This window comes from Copadichromis virginalis, linkage group LG6 (assembly GCF_057382275.1).
Source record: "Copadichromis virginalis isolate Kocher_CV1m ecotype Utaka linkage group LG6, C_Virginalis_male_GT1.1, whole genome shotgun sequence".
NCBI lineage: Eukaryota > Metazoa > Chordata > Actinopteri > Cichliformes > Cichlidae > Copadichromis > Copadichromis virginalis.
In genome coordinates, this window is record NC_140623.1 from 34,341,664 (window position 1) to 34,363,624 (window position 21,961).

The 21,961-nt window shown below is 40.0% G+C and overlaps 1 protein-coding gene across 1 annotated transcript; it reads right to left on the reverse strand.

Annotated features, from left to right (window-relative positions):
- Nucleotides 1-1,527: 1,527 nt before the first annotated feature.
- On the reverse strand, nucleotides 1,528-20,838 carry cc2d1a (coiled-coil and C2 domain containing 1A). The gene is made up of 28 exons (XM_085460070.1): nucleotides 20,614-20,838; nucleotides 20,268-20,337; nucleotides 20,033-20,171; nucleotides 19,796-19,899; nucleotides 19,472-19,717; nucleotides 19,017-19,332; nucleotides 18,172-18,281; nucleotides 17,991-18,063; nucleotides 17,207-17,317; nucleotides 16,959-17,086; nucleotides 15,913-15,985; nucleotides 15,649-15,782; nucleotides 15,190-15,277; nucleotides 14,387-14,463; nucleotides 14,126-14,221; nucleotides 12,029-12,151; nucleotides 11,716-11,774; nucleotides 10,849-10,965; nucleotides 9,775-9,848; nucleotides 9,628-9,686; nucleotides 9,391-9,542; nucleotides 9,181-9,271; nucleotides 8,956-9,105; nucleotides 7,018-7,209; nucleotides 6,780-6,906; nucleotides 5,283-5,359; nucleotides 5,068-5,115; nucleotides 1,528-4,987 (listed from the first exon to the last, which is right to left on the reverse strand). Exons 2-28 carry the CDS (start codon nucleotides 20,322-20,324, stop codon nucleotides 4,955-4,957), a joined length of 3,054 nt encoding a protein of 1,017 aa, XP_085316196.1. The 5' UTR covers nucleotides 20,325-20,337; nucleotides 20,614-20,838; the 3' UTR covers nucleotides 1,528-4,954.
- Nucleotides 20,839-21,961: the final 1,123 nt, after the last annotated feature.

Genomic DNA, 21,961 nt, shown 5'->3' on the forward strand with positions numbered 1-21,961 from the left:
TGTATAGGAAATGTCTTGAGTCCAACATGCTCAAGTACTGAGTCACAGTATTCGTTTTTATTGTACCTGTTTCAACTTCTAAATATAACCGTAAAATCTAAAAAAATTGCCAAAATACAAAGTACAGTTTACTTAATATAGCTAAGTTAGTGCACAGTACTTAGAATAACCTCATTTTTCTTTTTGCAACGGATTCATGTAGTATATATGCCAGTGCCGTACCGTGCACTCACAATTAACAAGTTGCTCTAACTTAGCTACCTTAAGTAAATTGTACAACTAAATTACGATGAAAGCAAAAGCTGGGCTAACACGGAAAGTAATAAAATCTCAACTGAAACTAAACTTTTTTTAATGTAATAAAAGTAAAGATGTGAAAATTTCATAAAATCCAAAAGTAATAAAATTACAAAACTGTTTTATTTTTCCATTTTAAGTATTTTACAATACATTTTTGTTTCTGCTGGTTTACAGAGCAGGTTTATTCATTTATTTATTTATAATGTTTATTTTCAGCTTACTTTGTGTTTCAGTTCTTAACTATTACTATAATTTGGGAGGTATTTGGGAGGCGATTTAAGATTAAGTTTAAAAAGTTTATCACTATTATTATATTGTAGCAGTATATTATTATTATTATTATTTTTATTTTATTTATTATTATAAACCTAAAAGATGTTTTACATGGTTTTTTTTTCAAGTTTTTGTCTGAAGTCTAGTTTTTGTTTTCAATCCAGTTACTATTTTTCCCCACACCTAGTGTTTTGTTTTAGTTAAAATTAAAATCATGTTACCAACCACAGCACAGACTCATAAATGATTTGCATTAATGAGTAAAGAGCACAGTAGACCTCAGTGCTTCATATACAAGTCTGTGACTCTCACATTATCTGAAATGAGAGTCACACAAGCGGATAACAGAGGAAAAACAAGAAGCATTTGAACCTGTTCTACCCTTTGGCATTGAGTAAAAGCCACTAAAGACTCTGCTGTTTGCAGAGAGATAAAGTGTGCTTGCTAAGGAGTGAAAGCATAAGTGAAATATTCCACTACAAGGAAAATACGTGTTGAATCGTCAACGGGTGCCTGATTTTTGTGTTTTTCTTTACATAAATACATTTGCATCCTCTTCTGATGCAGAGAAAATTCAAATTAATTAAACCAAGTCTTCCATGTGGAAGGGCAAACTGACCCCTGCTTAATTTATTCTCAATACTCAAATGTGGTTTCAAACATGTGTTTCTTAATTGTTCTTTCGTTTTTGTTCAGCTGGTTTCTGGGATGTTTTTCTTCTCATTCTTTCAGTGTAGTTGTCATCATTTGACATTTCTTAGGTTTAGTTTTTATACAAACCCTCAGAGTTAAGTAGACATCCTTACCAAACACATGCATCAACACTCCCTCGGGCTGGGTGTTCTTGACAAAACAAAAACTGCATTTATATTTTATTTTAGTTAGCTTTATTACATTTCATGTGTTTTAGTGTTATACTTACCTATAGTAGACTTAATAATGACACAAACTCACTGCGGTTTCACCACTTTATTCGTGTCAACACCAACCTCATACATAAGATAATAAAGCCTCAAGAATCAGGCCGTCATACATTCCCATTTTAAACTGCATCAATCATCAAGACATTCACTTAAAAAAAAAGAGACAGAGCATATTATGCCATATTTACCAAATATAAATATTACATTTATAATGATTGCCCTTACGTGACTTAGCAAATTTTTTAAAAGATGTCAGCTTCAACAATAAATGGATACATTTACCCAACTCATCGGGAAGAAAGTAGTAAAAACAAAAAAATAACAAAACTTAGACCAAACTTTTTTAAATGAAATCAATAACAGGATAAAGACAGAGAGCCAAACAATCGTATGAAAAGAGAGTGAGCAGGAGTGTGTGTGTTGTGGTGTGTTGTATATGCAGAAACGGAGTGTGAGTCACCAGCAGGACAAACTAACAATATGTCCCTCCACCCGGGTCCTGACCATCCACCTACCACACTGAATGCTGATGAGCTCGTTGCTACGACAACAGGTCAGCCTCAGAGGCCGCAAGGTTATTTGGGGAGTGGGGTGATGTGGCAGGAGTGCGTTTGTGTGTTTGGGGTGACGTGGGGTTACAGCTCTGGATTTAAAAGAAAAAAAAAAAGTGGGTGTGGTCTAGGCGGGGATGGGGGTGGCGGTGTGCAGTTGCACTTTTTGTGCAGGCTCAAACATGCAGCTGCTACACGGTCACACTCAGATGTTTTTCTTTTAATCGGAACGACATCTTTGTGTTGTTGTTGTTTTAGTCCAACTCACTATTTTCCATTAGAGCTGGTCTTTCTGTGAACCCCACTCCTGGGACAGATGTTCTGTTTTCAAATAATTCATTCAGCTTTGCGTTTCATCCACAGGAAAAACAAAACAGAACACGGGAACATTAAAATTAAATACTAGTCCCTTTGTTTTAAAGTTATAAGCAGTAATTGGGGGCTTCTTTCCTTTCTGTGTGTGTTGCTAACATGAGGCCATTACTTCCGGCGACCCAGAAACTGATCTCCAAATATTGGTCATTCAGTTTCATGATTAACTTATACAAGGAAGTATAGAGGTCCACCATAAGGACTTTAAGAATTTTGTTTTTTTATGTAACCCTCTGCTGATTGTCAAAGAAAATGGTTCTGCTGAAACAAACAGGCACATGTTTACTCCAGTTTTACATGCATAGCCCCTCTAACAGATTTACAGCTGAGTGTAAGGTCCGGACAGAGAGGTGGTTCAGACTTTCAGCTGTGTTCACCCCTTGGCTCTGCCCTGCGTACAGTATGAAAACCATTAGCAGAACCTTCAAATTTGCTCAAGTTGAGTAATCCGCTGATTCACTATTTAAATCTTTCTTAATGCCCAAAGCTTTACAAATAAATTTGTACTTAAACTACACTGCTGCATAAATGCATCATTGACATTAATCCAGACCTGCTTGGCTCGAGCTCGAGTTTTAGGAGCGTTCAAGATTATAGTCTGTGCCGTACAAAGATTTAAATAAGACACAAACGATCACCTAGAAGGAAAGGGAGCACGTTTAAAGATTTGAAGCCATGTTTAATACTCCAATCTGATGTTCTAATGCTACGATCTATCTACAAAATAATATGAGATGATCAAAATCAGCATAACATTTACAAAGAGTCAAAAGATGTCCTCTGTTGATTAAAAAAAAAAAGAAAAAGTGGGGCAACGGGTGTTACATAAGGGTCACCACACAGTGGAAGGCCAACTTTAACCGGGATTATTTGCTAATGGAGTGAAGCAGTGAGTGGATTAGCGTGAACACATGATTATCTGACGTGTCACATGACCAAAAAACTATTAACTGGAGTTACCAGACATCGTTAATATTGAGGATTCAAACACAAAACGCACAATAAGGCTCACTTAAAGTAGTCTGCTACATCCCGGCTGGATGCAATCAACGTGCAACAGGAGCTATTGTCAGATTAGCACACCAAACATCTGCCCAGATCTCAGAATACATGGCAGCCCACATTTGTCGGATTTTTTTTTTTTGTACATCTTGTGGTGTTGTGGCAAATCATTCTGATCATTGCAATCTGCCCACCTCAACTTTGTCAGCGTGTCAAAGTTTAAGTGGTTTTATCTGTATTTTGTCCGCTTGACTTTATTCTCCAAAAAGAAGGGAAGGCAGAGAGGAAGATGATGATGACATAGGTGTCTGTGGGAGAACTGAGACAGAAATGAGCAATTACCCAGCCATACTGACACTTATAGGGCCGCCTTCCTGTGGTTAGATTTTTCAGTATCCACTGTGCTGCCACTGGTGAGCTCAATGGGACAAATTCTGTTTTTGCATCCACCACAATCTGTGGGGGAAAAAAGCACTCTGACGCAGCAGCTCTAAACTGTTTTAAACTAAGTGACAGCACAGCGGGCTTCATATTGTTTAAGAGTTTAAATAGATTCTGAGTAGGGCAGCCTATTAATCAAGAATAATCTTGAAAGGAATGGGTGCGAGGAAAATAAGATGACGAAGACGACAAAGAAGAAACAGCTGATGAAGACGCAGCAATCTCTTAGCGAGGCTAAGCTTCTACCACATTCATGGCACGCTGTTAAAACCCCTCTTCCCAGCCCCCAGAGGCGACTCTACGTCTGATGTAGTCGCCTCTTTGGTGACATAAACACTAATCCCTTATCATGGGATGTAGGCTGCTGCACCCCGAAGCCCCATTTTTTTTGTTGTTTTTTTTTTTTCTTTTATTCCCGTATCACAGCACTCCAAACGGAGCAGATTACTGTAATCTGTGAACACTGGAGCAGACAGATTAGATTAAGCTCATTACACACATAAAATACAGGGAAAAAGGTAAAAAAAAACCCTCTAGTTCACTGGTTAAACACACCTAAGAGTGCGTGGACAAACACACACACGCACCTTCACACACACACATATTTTTGGTCATCTGTAGACACCAAAAGCTGGTGCCGAATGTAAAACGTCAAGTCTTCTGGCAGATTACTTCATCAAGAATTGTCACAGGAACGTTGGGGAAAAAAAAAAAAAACCCAAAACAAAATAGAATACCAGCAAAGTCTGTAAAGCCATTCTTTAGAAGCAGTTTCCTGTAGTGTTTGTCTTGTTTAAGTGCAAATGCATCTCCCTCTTTACACATTTGGATGTGTTTTTAATTGCCGTCTGCTTGGCGGCTGCAGCCGTTTGTTAGGTTATTGTGGCAGGTAACTAACCACATATGACACAAGCTAAAGGAACAACTGACTGAATTAGCAGTTTAGCTCATGCAGTTGTTTTGCAGCACTGAATCATGCTAAAGGTACTTATTGTACCCACTGTAGTGTTTGGTATATGAGTGTGTATGAGAGAAAGAGAGAGAGAGAGAGAAAACAGTACTCCAGCCAAGGCTCCACTCCTTATTCTGCTCTCATCCAGTGCGTTTCCTCTTCAGCGATTCCAGCTGGAGCAGAGAGAAGGTGTAAACACACTGAACAAACTGCTTTTATATACACATGACAATTACACAACAGCAAGCCTTACCTCATTCTCAACCATCTTCAACCTGCCCAGTGCATCCTTGGCAGCGTCCTATATAAGGAGAATAAAAAAAATTCTTTCACACTAAAACACACACACACACACACACACACACACACACACACACACACACACACACACACACACACACACACACACACACACACACACACACACACACACACAAATGCCTGTCCATACCCTGACCCTGCACTCACCCGGTTTCCTTGGCTGGAGTATTTTTTCACAGACTCAGAAAGTCCTTGAACGAAGCGTTGCAGCACGTTTTCATATTCTGCACATGTGGTGAAGGAAAAAGTGAGTTACATGATTCGTTATCATCATCATCTTAAACAGAATGAATTTTTTGCGAGAAAACAGAAAGAAGTGATGGGGAAACGGTTCATCCCGACCTGGGATTTAGGCTCAGTTTTTGCCATCATACTGATTTTTAGATTTTTTTTCAAATCCCATATTGAGAAATAGTTATGCTGCATTTGTTATTTATGCATTCTTTGTTGTTTTTTTTTTAACATTGTATAGTATTTTGTTCATAAGCTTTTCTGTGAGCAGTGAGTCTGTTCTTCAGCTACAACTACAAGCCAGTAAGGAAGCACTGCCACCTATGTACTCTTGAGATGGACAGTTATACGGAGACGTCTCGTTACTCAAAGCTAATTCTCTTTTCATCTTCAGCCAGTGAGTCCTGTGTTTGCTTTCCTCAGTAGATTTAGAACAAATAAACCAGTAACCATAAAACAGCTCGTTTCTGCCTGTGCTTTGGGTAAAGTTGCACGCAAGGGCCACTCATGGCCCCTCGATGCAGCAGCCTCCACCACAGGATCTGTGGAGTGGCAACACAATCACACACATCAAGAGACTGACACAGCAGCAGCAAGGACAGCAAAGCCCACAACTAACCAACTAACCGACCAACCAACCACTCTGAGGGACACTGCCAAATGCAGGTAGAGTTTCTCTGAGATGCAGAGACAGTGACAGCAGCAGGAAACCTTAAATAATCCTTAATAATAAAACAACTTTTACTTTCTCCGCAGAGGGGATCCTCAATTTATGACTTGAGTGCCAATTTGATGCATCTATCAGACTGAATTACTGCAAAAATTAAAGCTGCCACAAAACCTGCCTGACAAAAAAGAAGATGCAGAGATGTTGTTGCATCCATAACCCGATGTTCATCAATGTAATAATTTAAAAGTTAGATTTGGAGTTTTGCAAGATCAATTCTGAAGTGCACAGGGTGCTGCTCAGATTCAGCCAAATGCTGCAAAACTGATCCGACTTCACTTCACAGTGCAAACGAATAATGAAACGCAAGGCAAAAAAAATAATGGGACAGTCTAACCTAAAGGAGCTTTTCAGTTATTAAATAGTTTGTGAATGCAAAGACTCACAAAAAAGCAGCAAATGAATCTGAATCTAATATCTAATATTGTGGTATACAGAGCAGAAATGACAAAAACTGTTCCATTTAGCTGAAACAATTCTAGGCTGTAGTGGTGATCCCAGTGATGGACTTGTGATGGAGCTGTGTGCTGCTATCAGCCAGTACTTTGAGGACCTGGACTGCTCTACATAGATGCTGTTGACGAAAGACTTTCCTGTCTCGGTCAAGTTGTTCCAAAACTGAGTCAGGCTAAGATTTTAGGGAGGGGTAAAAGCACATGTTCAAAAGTAAGAGATGTGTGTGTTACCTGTGAGCATGGCAGGAGAGGCTCGTTCCAGCTGTGCTTTCTGCCACTGCAGTCGGTGTGTGACCTCTTGGTGCTGATGGATGAGGTCAGACGGGGTTTCCCGCTTGTTCTTTCTGTACTCTGTAATCTGAGAGACAAGCGTAATGAGTGACGAGACCTTGGCGCCTTCGGGCCATTGTAAGCATCAGTGAAGTGCACGTTGTGGGTCGACTCGGGCCGCATGAACACGCAGTACTACCTTCCTCTCCAGCCGCTCCTTGTCGTAGTTGAGGAGGCTGAAGCTGTGGAGTTTGTACTGTGGAGGGGAGCTGCTGGAGTGACCGCTCCTGCTGCTCGCCTCGTGTTTCGGTTTAGACCGAGGAGATGCAGGCTGATCAGAGCTGCTTCTGCCGTTTCCTCCATGTCTCGGTTTGGACTGAGGAGATGGAGCCTAAACAAGCAGACCAGAGCATTTCTTAGATTTCTTGGGCAACTGACTCATTTTCACCCAGGTTTATGAAAATCAGGTTATTTGACTTGTGCATTGCTAGTTTTTGTAATGCCTACCTTTATTTACCCGTAATCTGACTAGCAGGCTGGTTTACACACAACAAGTTTGCAGTCCAAACACATCTAAAAGGTACTGGCCGCACTTAATGTGAGTGAAAAGCCTGCAGTCTGCTACGATGTGAGCAATGCTTTTTGCTTCTTCTGGCTACTGACAGTGGGAAAGACTAAAAGCTGGTACAGCTACTGGACTGACGATTTGCTTTCCAGCACGCTCAGAGTGTTTAAATTCAAATCTTTGTCACTATTCTGTTTCAACTTTGTTTGTAATTGTTCGTGAAATAGATTGCAGTTTAAACCATGGGTAAGAATATATGTGTAGATGCAAAACATCAATAAATAAGCATCATTTATTTAAAACTGCTTTTCACAGATAAGTGGTAGCAAGGCAGTGTACTCAAATAAAATAGAATAAACATTAATTGTCCTAAAAAAAAAATAAAAAAACAATACAGAATGAATTAAAATCAGTAAAGAAGCCTGGCTGACTAAAAAAAAGTCAGTAAGCATCAGTAAGACACCCAAACACGAAGAAGGAAAAAAGATGCCTAAAGCCGAGAGTTTGAGTGAGTTTTAAAGCAAGGCTGTTTGTCATTTCTATTTAAATGCAGCATATACTTTACAAAAAGCACACGAATGTATTAACACTCAAGTCAGGCCTCATTGAATCATCGCAGCAGAAGATGACACAATGAGCTAATGTAATTACAACAGCGCCAGTCGCACCTCAAACAACCTGGTTGAAAAAAATTACGCAAGTAAAACAACTAATAACAAAAAGCAATAATTTGAGGAAAGTACATGCTTCTTCTTTGTTTTCCTTCTTTTGTGGAGCCATGTTTAATAAACTACTTCCATCACAGCCATTTTTTCCCTATTTTGTGCTTTTCAAATATATTTCTTGCATTTCCACTCCATGTATCTGCTGCATTTATGTGATCATGCATCCTGGCTTCTGTAATTCTACCCAGGCAGCTCTATGACTTGAACTGCATAGAACGGTCTATATTTTGAAAGAATCCAATTTTCTGGTTTTTTTTTCCATGTGAGAAAGTAAAACTGTGATTCTTTTGAAACTGTCTGAAATTCACGTGTGAAAACTGTTTCTCAGAAAGCAGCGAAACACGACAATTGTTCAGATAAAGATATCGCTGTAGTCTCCATTTTTCCTGAAAGGCTATAACGGTGTTTCCACTCATTGACTAAACATTATGCAGCAGTATGGATTCAAGAGTTTGCCAGTTTCTCCTGTGCCAAAGAACCACTAGCACTTGAGTTCATAAAGTAATTGCGTGAAGAATAAAGAGAACTCGCGAAGACGCTAAAATCTTGTACACTCTAAGACTTAAAATCGCTGCGTGAAGTGGGATGTTACTGGTAGATCACCAGTTTTAAAATAGATGTGGTTTCAGACACTATTTGATCAGCCACCAAACACTTTGTTTATACTGGCTGACTTCACACTTCTGCTCTGACACATATGAACATCCAGTTTGTGAGGCAGCACTTTGGCTCAGTGTTTTGCACAGTTTGCATCACACATGGAAGTCTTGTGTACGTCCCTGCTTGAGCTGGACGTGTTTCAGTCCAAAGACAAAGGCGGGTCAGTTTAATTGATAACACTACTCACCCGTTCCTTTTGTTTCTCTGTCGGCGTGGAGACTGGTTCGAGAGTCAGCCACTTCTCCTTCACTGGATGCAACTCGACGCCTGACAGAGGCTCTCTGATCTTCACCCTCACCTCCAGCTTTCCGCCTGTAGTTTTACGTCCATCCATCACCTACAAAAAACAAACGCGCGCAGTTAAACCGCCTCTGAACATGTGTGGGTGCGCGCACGCGTAATCAACACTCACCTCTAAGATCTCTCTGATTTCACAGTGATTTTCTAGACCTTCCAGCTTCAGCTGAGCAGTTCCCAGTACTTTGTCATTCTTAAACAGGCCTCTGTAAACACAGCAGAGAATACAATTTACAGAAGCTACAACGAGGGGAAAAAAAACAAACAAAACACACTGATATGGAAGCATATTCTCTTTTTTTCTACTGAAGCTGCTGCGTTTTACCCCTTGTGGATGATTTCAAACTTGATTCCCTTGGATTGTATGACTCGTTTAAAGGCCCTGTGGCCGCGGTTGATGTTGAGTCTGAAAGTCTCTTTAAACTCTGGACTGCTGGTGTTCTTTACTGTGTTGGTTTTGTCCCTCTGAGCCTCCTCCTACACACACACAGAATTCATTAACGCACATATGTAAATACACGGACTGAAACGTCCACAGCGAGTGAATGTGAAAGATTCTCACCGCGCTGGGAAAAGGAAACTCAAATTTTACACTGGCATCCAGATCACTAGCAGAGACACCTGTGGAGAGAGAGAAGCTAGGTGTCAGTGCACAGCGATCTGACAGATTACTGCCTGGTAATTTCAAAGATGGGGATGACTTCAATACCAGAGGGAGCTGGGAGGTTGATGCCTCGGGTGACGTACAGTATCAGGTCATTGAGTGTCAGGTTGGGGTTGATCCTGCGGAGCAAAACAACAACAACAAACAAACAAACATAAAAAACACCATTCAGAAACAGCTTCAAAAGTCAGCATCAGTCAGCATCACGGAGAGGCAAACAATTAACTGATGAATGAGTCACCGCCACAGTCGCTTAGCTGTTAGCTCCGTATGACACTGGAGCAGAGGCAGAGTGAGTCACAATGAGTCACTCTGAGTCATCCATCAATCCAGTCAGGAAAAGCACTACCTTTAATGTTCAATCATTTGCTTTCAAAATTAAACAGCTCATGTACGAGTAGAAAATTAAATATAAAGGACAATCCTCATAGAGTCAAAACATCTTGATTATAACGTTTTAAAAAATACACAATAAAAGTGACAGTTTGATGAACCGCGGCTTAATTGACCGACTGACAGATTTTCCTTTTTCTGCAGGCACTGACATAATGCCACAAGATGAGTAACAAAAAGTTATACAGATGATTAGTAGTCTTTATCATAGGCGTCCTCTGGATGGATGAATTACATTAATTAACATCATGTTGGCCATTATACTGCAGGCTGATTTGTATTAGGTTTTTAAGGCAGATGTATTTGTCATTTGTCAAATACATCTGCCTTAAAAATTAATTAAAAACATGGCTTAAATCAACCATTTAAAAAAAATAACCAAAACACAAATTATATAATCTAACGAATCTAATCCGACTACAGAGCTGGTTAGTTTTTTCTTTTCTAATTTTGATAACGCTGTTGAAGTGACTTGATCTCCAGTCAGGATGTTACTAAGATATAAACTGATCTGAAAATTTGATAGTTAAGTAAAATAAGGATAATGTTGACAGAGCGCAGCAGAACTATGACTAGAAGAAAAATCAGGTAACGTTTGGCCGGAGGAGACCACGAAAGATTTACAGAAATCCTTCTGGACCAAAGTGATGGACCAACAGACAAACTGAGCGACTTGCGATGGTGTTTATTATGAATGAATCTGTATTCTGAATGTTTGCTACTGACTTGATAGAGTTGAAGGTTCTCTCCTCGGTGCGGCACTTGGGGACTGGATGACCCTTTGTGTAGGCGCTCTTTAGAATCTCTATGTACTTCATGGTCTCCTCAAGTAACTTCTCAGACCTGGGTGAGAGACAGAGTCATGATTTTTAGATCTGTGTGACAAAAAACATTTTTCTTTTAGTTTGATTTTGTCATTTTTATGCATTTTCGTGTCTACACGTCTACACACATCTTGGTCTCGCCTGGTACTGAAATACAACAAGTTTAATAACTGCACAGCTGAACAGCTCTATTTCCTGAGACAAACACATATATCACTGCATTTGAAAATCCGTGATTACAAAACACTCTGTGCATCATCTGTAAAAATAAATCCTAATTTTCTAGGACAGGACAAGATTTTTCAAACCATGCCAGAAAAATGAGGAAGCAGGACAAACCCTCTGAAGATAAGAAAAAGTTTTAAAGTACAATTCTCAAAGGTTAAATGTCAAAATATTTGAAGAAAACTACAAATATTATAAAGAGGTACATCATATATAAAGATAGCTAAAATCACTGTGTGCATGCTGACAATATAATTAAGAATTACAGAAGTTCTCAGTTAGATTTATTACAGACATTCATTAAAATGAAAAAAAAAACTACATTAATCTGAGTCATAAAACCCTTTCTCTGTATTTCAGATTTTATTGAAATTTTGTGAAAAGGTGAATTTATACTTAATGTGATCACAACCAGATCTGTTCTAGAAGTTGGTGTTGATGCCTTTGAGGTAAACAGTGATCTTTTCAATGTTAAGCTCCAACATGACTGCAAAAAAAAAAAAATCCCACGGTTATAAAACTAAAACAAAAAAAAGTTTCTTACTTTAAAGCCTCGGCCACGTTTCCCGTGTTTGTGAATTGCTGGGAGAGGCCCAGACATTTCTGTTCATGGAGAGAGAACAAAAGAGGGCGTGTTGTGTGTGTGAGAGAGAGAACATACCGTAGGCGAGGACAACAAAATAAAGAACAACTGTTATTTGTCTGTTTAAGAATCACAATCACAATATGTATGAACATTTCGTAACTAATAACCGTAACTAACACATGACATTAACATCAGTATGTAAGGTGGACGTCAAGAAGGTGCTTTTTCAGATAAAATGTAGCATAAAGATGAGGGAAAGGTGCATCTTAACCTCGTACTGCTTTTTCAAGTGATCCATGAGGTTATGGTACTGCTCACTCGTGGTACGAGAAGAAGGAGAGGTACGGGAACGAGCCAGGGTGTAGTCTTCTTCACTTACTGGAAGACTGGGAATCTGTTGTAAAGGAGAAATAGAAACAAACAAATAATAATAAAGACAATTAGAAAGTTACCAGGACCCATTCAAATACAAATGTAACTGATTTAATACAAATATTCTGTTATGAGTTACAACACAGCTTTGAAAACCGCATGTCCAACTTGGATCGAACTCTAATCAGCTGTTACTTCGTTTCCTGTCTGTCTGTTTTTACACTTGTGTGACAAACAAACAGAAGCACAAGCATAATATTCTTGGTTAATACATGAGGGGACACACTGAGAAATAAACAAGTTATAGTGAGTTATATGCAGAGAAGTCAAATAAAAGTGAGGCAAAAATAAATCAAAATCTTATGGGACAACTGGCACAGATATGAAATATGAATAGTGTAATGATGCTGAAAATATGCGTGCGCGCACACACACACAGAGGCGTGCGCGCGCACACACACACACACACACACACACACACACACACACACACACAGGAGGTGAGACCAGGTGTTTTGATTTCACCCCGTGTTTCCTTCCTATCATCTTCTATTTCCGTCACATTGTGTTAACACACCTCACACATTCAGCTCCTGCTGCCGTGACAACCTGTATAGCAGCAAACACACACACACACACACACACACACACACACACACACACACACACACACACACACACACAACTCGTTTAATATAAATTATTTTAGCATGATACAACCAGTCTGTGTATTATTTCAGGTTTTTAGTAAATTTTTCCTGTTTACTTGTAGCTGAGGTATGCACAGTGACGCGCCCAGTGGACATGCCAAACTAAAAAGGGAAGAGCACCTGCAAGCTAACCAACCAGCAAACAAAGAAGCGCACACAAAGCCAACTTTAACAGAGGTGTTAGACAGAGTTTCTTCATCAAGTGTTAAGACAGGCCTGCGTTTCCATTCACTGTGAGATAATTGGTGTTTTTAAAGAATATAAATGTGCAGTATTTTCTTTCCCAGCAGAGACATGGAACCACAAGCTGGGTATGGAGGCAAAATGTTGGCGAGTTGAAAAGACGCATGTAACTACAGGCAAAAACTGACTTTTCAAGCTATGTGATTAGTGTGTGCTTAGTCAAGTTCACGCCAGAAGGTTATGCTGTAGGGCAGCGGTCCCCAACCCCCGGGCCTCGGACTGGTACCGGTCCGTGAGTCATTTGGTACCAGGCCGCGAGAGTTGAGGCTCAGGTGTGAAATGTATAGTTTTCAGGGTTTTTATCGGTTTTCAGCGTTATTTTGTTATCGTTTTTATCGTTAACTCGATTTTCCTGGGTCTTTTCACGTGTGTTATGAATAAATCTTATTTTTTCGGTACCGGTACTAGTTTTATTTTGTTGTATTTATCCGCGACACCTTAAAGGCCGGTCCATGAAAATATTGTCGGGCATAAACCGGTCCGTGGCGCAAAAAAGGTTGGGAACCGCTGCTGTAGGGTACAGGTAAACCACATGAACAAAAAAATGTTTTAAATTAAAAAAGAATAAATTAAAAAACATTTTCCCCCAATGCTGCCACTATATTGTCACATCCCAGCCAGTAAAATGAGCTATGAGAGCCTTTTCCAAATACGTGTAAATATGCCATTTATTGTGAGTGCCCATCATATTCAAGCTTATGAAACAGGTTGTTATGAGTCATCTGCTTGTTGTAAAACTAATCAGAATGGCTGTGCAGCTTTTTGTGTTGACTAGTTGAGAGTTTCTGTGAGGTTTGATGAGGCTATGTGGTATATGCAGGTTACATGACCATCAAAGCCTGACAAACTACAGATGTCTCACAGTCAACATGACTCTTATTTCCCAGTGTGGCTCTAGTGAAACTAAATTTGACACCCTTGATCAAGATTATCCTGAGTATTACCGATCCACCTCCTATTCAGGGTCGTGGGGGTGCTGGAACCTATCCTAGCTACCGTAGGGCAAGCAGTGATTACTAATATATAGAAAATGTATTTATAACCTTGGTGATGTCAACTGGCAGGCCAGACTTTGCAGCAGTGATCATGGCGTCCAGTCCTTTGGCATGTCTGAGGTGCTGTGCTGCTCCTGTCATGTCCTACAAACGCAGCAACAGATGCATCAATGAAAAATACAACAAAGGTTTGGAATTCCAATAACATCAAAGGCAGCTGTGCTAAAAACATCTGCATAACTGTAAAGATGGCACTGTATGCATCTAAAACAAAAACAAAGAAAATAAGCTGGGAAGTCAAAAGATTACCTTCATATTTTTGGAGCGCAGTGCCGCACGCATGAAAGCTTGTCGCCTTAGCAACAGGAAATCCAATTGCTGCTGGGCTACAAGGATAATTAAGACAAAAATAAGCAAAACTTACTGTATACCACGTTCACACCGTTAGAAAAAGTTTATTTCAGCTTATCTGTGACTCACTTCTTGACCACACATTGTTTATGTCACATATTGGGTTGAACAGTGTGTGGTGCTGAATCAGATACAGGTCTGATTCTCTTCGCAGTCTGAACAGTAAAAATTGATTCATCACTTGCTTGAAATAAGTGTCATTTTTACATCCTGAACTTTTTGGATGAAATTTGTTTTACTGAAGCCATTTGCATCACGATCCACTCCTGGCTCCAGCTGCATACACCTCTGTAAAGACTTAGCAGCCACTGCAGTACAAAAAACCAAAAGTGAAGTGTTGTCTCGCTTTACCCTTGTCTTCTTTGTCCAGTCGCAAGTTTGCTGACTTCTACTGCACACAGACAAAAGTGTAAACACTGACTCAGGTGTCCTCCATGTTTACTGCTTGGCAACAGCAAAATTAGTGCCCTCGTCTTCTTTTGCACATGCAGGTAAGTTCAGGACTGAGACCAGGTCACAATGAAATCTGATATTGCTCAGTCACTTTTTTCATATAGCGCCTTTTGTGAGAGCGAGAACGGTGAGCATAAATGGGCCATAAGGTTTGCAGTATGACAACACTTCAGTGTTGTGTAACACTCAAACATCGCGCATGACACATGCACATGCCCCTCTTACACACACCCACATTTGAAACTCACCTTTAGCTCCCAGTTTCGGAGTTGAGGAGCCTGCAGGAGCCTGAGGAGCTGGAGACTTTGCTTTCTGGACAGGTGGACGCACCACAGCCTGCAGAGGTTAGGATCAATAGCAAATGAAATGAACACAAGAACAGATTTCAAGGTCACAAAATACAGCTTAATACATCTGTGAGTTTGTGTGTGAATAAACTGATTTACCTTAAAGCGTTTGTGTAAATTATTACGGCTATTAATAAACTTGTTAACAAGCCCAAAAATGATGCAATAGGCAGAAGGTGCAGTTGAGAAAACAATGACTGAATAATCTGCCATAGAAGTTGCAGAAGCTATTATGGGAGACAATAAAGCTTTTTTTTTTTGGCTTGGTGCAAAAACAATCAGATTTCTTGGCTGCAAAAAACACAATTTGGCCATTTGGCAGTCCCTGAATTTGTTTTTTCCCCCCATTCTTCTTTTTACCTTGGCAGCTTCTTCGTGCCCATCCTCTTCCTCATCTTCTGCGTCTGCATCCTGGTTTGCTATTTTCATTGCTGTTTCCAGGACACCCATGAAGTTCTGCTGACCACCCTCTGTGCCCTGAAGCGGTGGACAACCTGGAGCAAATAACAAAAATCACGCACACACACACACACACACACACACACACACACACACACACGAAGAAGCCTTACACATCAACTCAAGACATCAAAATCTCAAGACACACATGAACTCAAAACTTACCTGGTGGCACGGGTAGATCAGATAAGTTAACAGGTCGGCCAGCTTTGTGAGCTTTGATGGCGTCCTGATATTGCTGTTAAGAGTGAACATTAAGTAATTAATATTACTCAATGTTAGGTATTTTAGTACCATGGTAGCATTTACTGGATATTGTTTTATAGTGACATTATGCAGGAAAACTCTGTCATTCAATAAGGCCCCTTTGTTTTAGTTATTTTTCTCTTTGACCCAAGAATTGATGTGTGAGAATCACAGGCTGGTACAAGGTTGAAATACCACAGAGATCACTCCCTCAGCTACATTAGTTTCTTAATCTTTTAGACGCCTGTTGAAGGCCAAATGGTTTGTTTCAGATTTCACTAATGAAAGAACTCTTCGTTTTGTGCCTTGAAAATATGTCGCTGAGATAATCACAATTGTAGCTGAACTAATAAACTACACAAAGGATGCTTCTTCACCCAAGGGCAGGAAGACGCTGCCTTATCTTGGTCTGTACTGGTTTAAACTGATAAATCTGCTGTCTCATGAATTTTACCCTCTATATAAACTGTTGTACTTGTGAATAAAGTTGAGTCAGTTTGGGAAGACAATCTAAAGCAGTCTCTGTTTTCTTGTTCTCCCAAGCTGCTCCCGAGCTCGTACTAACACGCTGAATGGCATGCTTGAATATTGCTTGAGAATATATTTGACTGTGTTACAGACTAAGGGACATTCTCTGCTGATAGGTGAAGGTACATTCTCTGCTGATAGACGTCCACGCCTCGAAGGAAGTCGATCCACGGATTAGGCCCTGGAAACCGTTTCCTTCACTCAAGTTTTGCAAGACATATATATATATATATATATATTGAAATCTAACATATGAAAGCACACAAAACCATTTCCATTCCAATCCAAGCACAAAATCGAGGAATTAGTTTTTTAAAAAAAAGAAGCTGTAACAGCTAAAAATGTTTTAATATCTTGTTTCTTTTAGTTTCACTGAGCATAGAGTTTATTTGGAAAAAACAAGCAAACACATGTGCCACAATATTTGTGTTGTGTACCTTCATAATGCGCTGATGCATCCGGGCCTTGCGATCGTCCCCTTTGCTCTTAGCTCCCTCTGCTGCTGACTTGTATATATCCAACCTCTGCTGCAGGGCTTCAGCCAAACTTTTGGGAGCAGGCAGATCTTCAGAAGGCACAAACACACAGTAACGTACATTATTATTTTAACATGACTTTTTTTATTTAAAATCACTTCATCACACTTTTTGGTTAAAGTGAAGGACTGGGACTCCTGGAATCTTACCCGCAGTGGCCACCTGGGAGGGCGCAGGAGCAGCAGGAGCAGCAGGAGCAGCAGGGGGGTCAGGTTTAGAAGAAGACTGAGGAGGCGCACTTTGCTCTGTTATTACGTCTCCTGCAGACGGTGGAGAAGTGGACACAGGTTATGATTGTAACTAATTATGAAGTACACATTAAACCCCGTTTGAACATGATTATCAAATCCAAGACCGTTTTTTGGTACAATATAGAGGCCGTGGCCGAGAAGTTTCTGGACCAAAAAATATACGATTGAACTTTATCCAAAGACTTGATGATGTAACTCTTGCTCTCAAGTATTACAGTGAAACAGATTTTTTTAATATACAGTCCTTAATCATCAGAGTTGTTTTTATAGTTTTTGTTGTGAATTAGTCTCTGAAACTCTTTTACATCTCCACTACTTGGAAAGCACTTTGCAGCTGAATAAATATAAAAATGTTTTAAATGATGCTTGTGTGATTGGCGCTAATGTTCTTACAGTTTCTCAATTTTTACTGTGCCTCAACAAGACCAGCCAGAGAACAAGCAACATCTGAGTGAGACTGTGGCACATGTGCAGAAACAAATATGTGACATGAACATACATAACATAACTCAATTAAGTACAGATGACGTGTGTTAGAGTGGAGCTTATAAACTGGACGTTTTTTAAGCAAAATTATTTTATTTAAATGGGCATTAATTTAATTTTATTAAAGGAAACTGTTAGCACTATAGTGAGTGCATGAATGAGCATTTAAAACTAACATTCTCCTTTAACCACTGACCAGGTGGAGGAGGCAGTGAGCTCAGGTCTACTGGTTCGCCCCGGTCCAGTGCCTCCAGTATCACATCGAAGTTCTGCATAAATCAAGAGCAGCGTTGTTAAAACAAACTATGAAAAATCCTCACACTACAACCACACACACACTCTTACTCCAAAGCCCTGGCTGACATCAGCTGTGTTACCTTGGCAGTGAGGTAGTGCTGTTTGGCCTGGTCAATGTTGCCGCTCTGTTTGGCGTGTATGGCAGCCATCTTATAATCCCTCTGTCTGGTCAACACTGCCTGTTTCGCCTCTGCGTGAAGAAGACATAGTCATGTGAGGGCGAGCATTACAGTAACATTTAGTTAGCAGACACGCTACTTGTCAGAGCAGCATAAATTATAATGTATGTTGTCAGTTAAGCGTCCATCGATCTCTTTAACCGCTTATCAAAATAAGGGTCATGGAAGAGCTAAAACCTATCCCAGCTGCTACAGGACTGAGAGGTAGAGTAGTGCACTCACAGGGCTAACTCGAAGAGATAGACAACACACTGTCATCCACACCTACAGCCAGTTTAGAGTCACTCATTAACTAAGCATGTACTGTATGTCTGACGGTGTTAGCAAGGAGACAAAAGCATTCATGCAAACTGCGCGAAGAAAAGCCACTGACCAGGGGATCTGAACCAAGAACCGTTTTGCTGTGAGATCACATTGTGAGGCATTTATTAAAAAGGTGTCGTCGATAACAGAAGCTAGAGAAAATGTACTGTCTGATCAGAAGTGAAAAAAATCCCACATGTATTTTAATCTTAATAAAGGAAAGAAAGCTTCTCTCAAACTGAAACAGAAGTAAAGATCTGCAGAAGGAAAGAAAAACAACGCAAATTAATCTTTTATGCAATGTTGTTTAGTGCAGTTATTTAAATGACCAAATATTATTCAATTCTTTTGAGTACGATGCTAATCTGATTAACTTGCACTATGACCGTGTATTTACTTTTATACTCTTCTAATAAACAGTATAATTCACATAATGTGTTTACCTGAGTGATGAGCATTAGGCTGGCTGGGTGTGAGGGGAGAGATGGCAGGTGTTTCCGGAGTCATGGCAGCAGCTTGCTTTTGGGGAGGGATCAAACGCGTTGGCTTAGTGTTCAGAGGTGTCGGGTCAGCTTCCCTCAGAGGTTTCTGATTGGTGGGAGGGGGAGGGACCAGCACAGGCTTGGGCACCTCTCGTTCTTTAACCACTTCAGGCTGGGCTGGGGAATCCGACTTTCCGCCGAGAGCAACAGGTGGAGGCATCTCTTCTTCATTGACTGGTTTTCCTTTCTTGGCAGATGTTAGCATGGACTGTAGAGTCTAAGGTGGAAGAAAAAAACCCATAAACATAAAGCTTGATCTGAGCAGTAAATGAAAACTTGAAGACTCTAAATAAAGACAAAAGTATGTACACAAGACTTCACATCCTATAAGATGCGTTTCTGCCTATTTGCTTTACCTTCAGCCCGCGTTCATATCTTCGAACTTTGCTAGTCTCGCCTGCAGCCTTGGCGTTGGAAATGGCAGTCTGATACATTTCAATACGCTCGAGGAGCCGTGACTCCAACCCAGTTGCACCACTGGGAGCAGCAGGAGGTGAGGGGTGTGAGGCGACACTAGTTTTAGGAGCTGTTGGTGTAGCGGCAGGTGGAGTTGGAGCAGGAGTATGCTCCTCATCATCCTCCAAAACATCATTCAGTTCTGCCTATGTGCAGAAAGGAAAATGTCAGTTAACTGTTTAGTCCCTGAAACGCTTACGTTTGTGTCTGTTTGTGTCCATTACCAACAGATCTTCATCATCCAAATCATCGTCCCCCATGTCGTCATCATCTATATCTTTCATACACAGAGCTGCCATTCGCTCAATTTCAGCCATGGGAACAGGAGCTGAACAGAAGAGGCAAACATATGAACATAATGTCAACTGCTCTTTGTGATATAAGGAAAAGGTCAGTTTAAACATTAGCACATGAATGAGAAAGAAAGAAGGCTTAATGTGCCAGAAGTGTGTCATCCTCACCTCTCCCATCACCTTTCTTCCCTTGTGCTCTTCCTTCCTTCCTTCCTCCCACCAGATTGAGCAACTCTGCCTCCAGCTCATCATCATTTCCCTCATCATCCATGCCGCCATCCGGAGACAGGTCAAGGAGCAGCCCCATCTGTGACACAGACAGACAGATAGGAGAAACGGCTTCAGAGTCCTGCCTGCTTGCCACACGTAAAGTTTACAGTTATCAGACAGGGAGGGTAATTACCTGTTTGGCTCGGGCCGCCCCTTGACCCCGAGGAGGTGGGTTGCGACTGCGACTCATTGACTTTTAATACCTAAAAGTGAACGCACAAACAGGATGACAGTAAATTACCCCAAAAGGGAAACCAATAGATATAGAATAAAGTTAAAACAAGTACAACTCTGACTCCTTGGAGTAAAATATACATAAATAATGATTACTTAGTACACCTGAGTCGGTACACTTCACTATCAGCCTCAAGGGCAATGTGGCGTAATAAATCAAACAACTTCTATGATCTAATATGCAGTTAGCTTCTATATTTATGTCAGCTAATAGCTAGACCCACAGCTTCACACGGGCTGTTTACCTGCTTAGATTAACGGAGTTAAACGTTAGCGTTACAGCCACACGGGTCGACGGTTAAAATCGGATCCAAATGAGGAACAGCAGACCAGATCTACCGTGACAGATATATTTCTGCCTTCTTTTCGAGTTCCCAAAACAAGATTCGCAGACAGTGGAATTTACTTCCTATATTGCGTCTCCAATAGCAACGAGCATTGCACTTTACGGCTAGACCAGAGCCGTTGAATGGAGAGTCACGTCTCACGTGATTCATGCAGGGCAAATCGATCCCGGAAGTGCTTAGGGAGTGTGATTGCAGAGCGAAAAAGTGTTTTTGTGTTTGTTGTTGTTGTTTTTTGTAATTAGGCATCAAGAAATGCATCATTATGTAATAGTGTGTATACCTCGATGAGGTACATCCATTAACATCTTTGTATATTTATTTATAACTCAAATATTCTAGGATTCATTTGAACTGGAAGCCTTATTTGCTTACTCAACATATTTTAAAACTGTTGAATTGTTGTTCATGTGTTGTTTAACAGCATGCTAATCAGAAAGAGTCTAAACCAAATATATTACTATATGTTGATGGAACAAAATAAATATTTAAAAGTTAATTATTTCCTACCTGCCACGTTTTCTTCATTGTCCTTTCAGAATTTATCATAAATTTATGTTATTTAAGAAAAGGTTATGAAGGATGACATTATAACAATTCACTGCACTAGCATGAGCGTTAGTCTGCTTTCTTTGTAAATACATAGCACACTTGATAATAATAATAATAATATACTGCTATTTGTTCTTTTGCATGACATAGGCAGAAACCTTTCTGTTGTGTATGTAAAAACAATCTGCTACTAAATTAGAACATCAATACTGGGAAGGTTACATTAAAACAAGTTACTGTGTATCATGTATCCCTATATACATCCTTGTGCTGCTCACTCAGAGATCAGATTATAAATTACATCTACAGTCATCCCAGTGGCATCCTACTATCTTTCTTATTGCTGCTTACAAGTATTTCTTTTTTCAAGCTAATGTTTAAAAGTGAATATGTGATTATTTATGTATGTATTTTGGTAATAACTCTTAATTCTTATCATTGTAGTTTTTATGGCTATATTTGGATAGCTTTATCTAACTTGTTATCTTTATGTACGTCAGAGCTGATTCACTGATGGAGGAGTTTTGTGGAACAAGAGCAGAGTAACACCAGCAGCAAACTGTCTACCACAGATAGAGATGAGTCACTTTAACCTGAGAAATTAGATAGGGAGAAAACATAGCATCAAAGAACCACTGATATTATTGTAATGGTCCTCTAACCTCAAAGTGCCTATCAACAGCCAAAATGGGAAGCA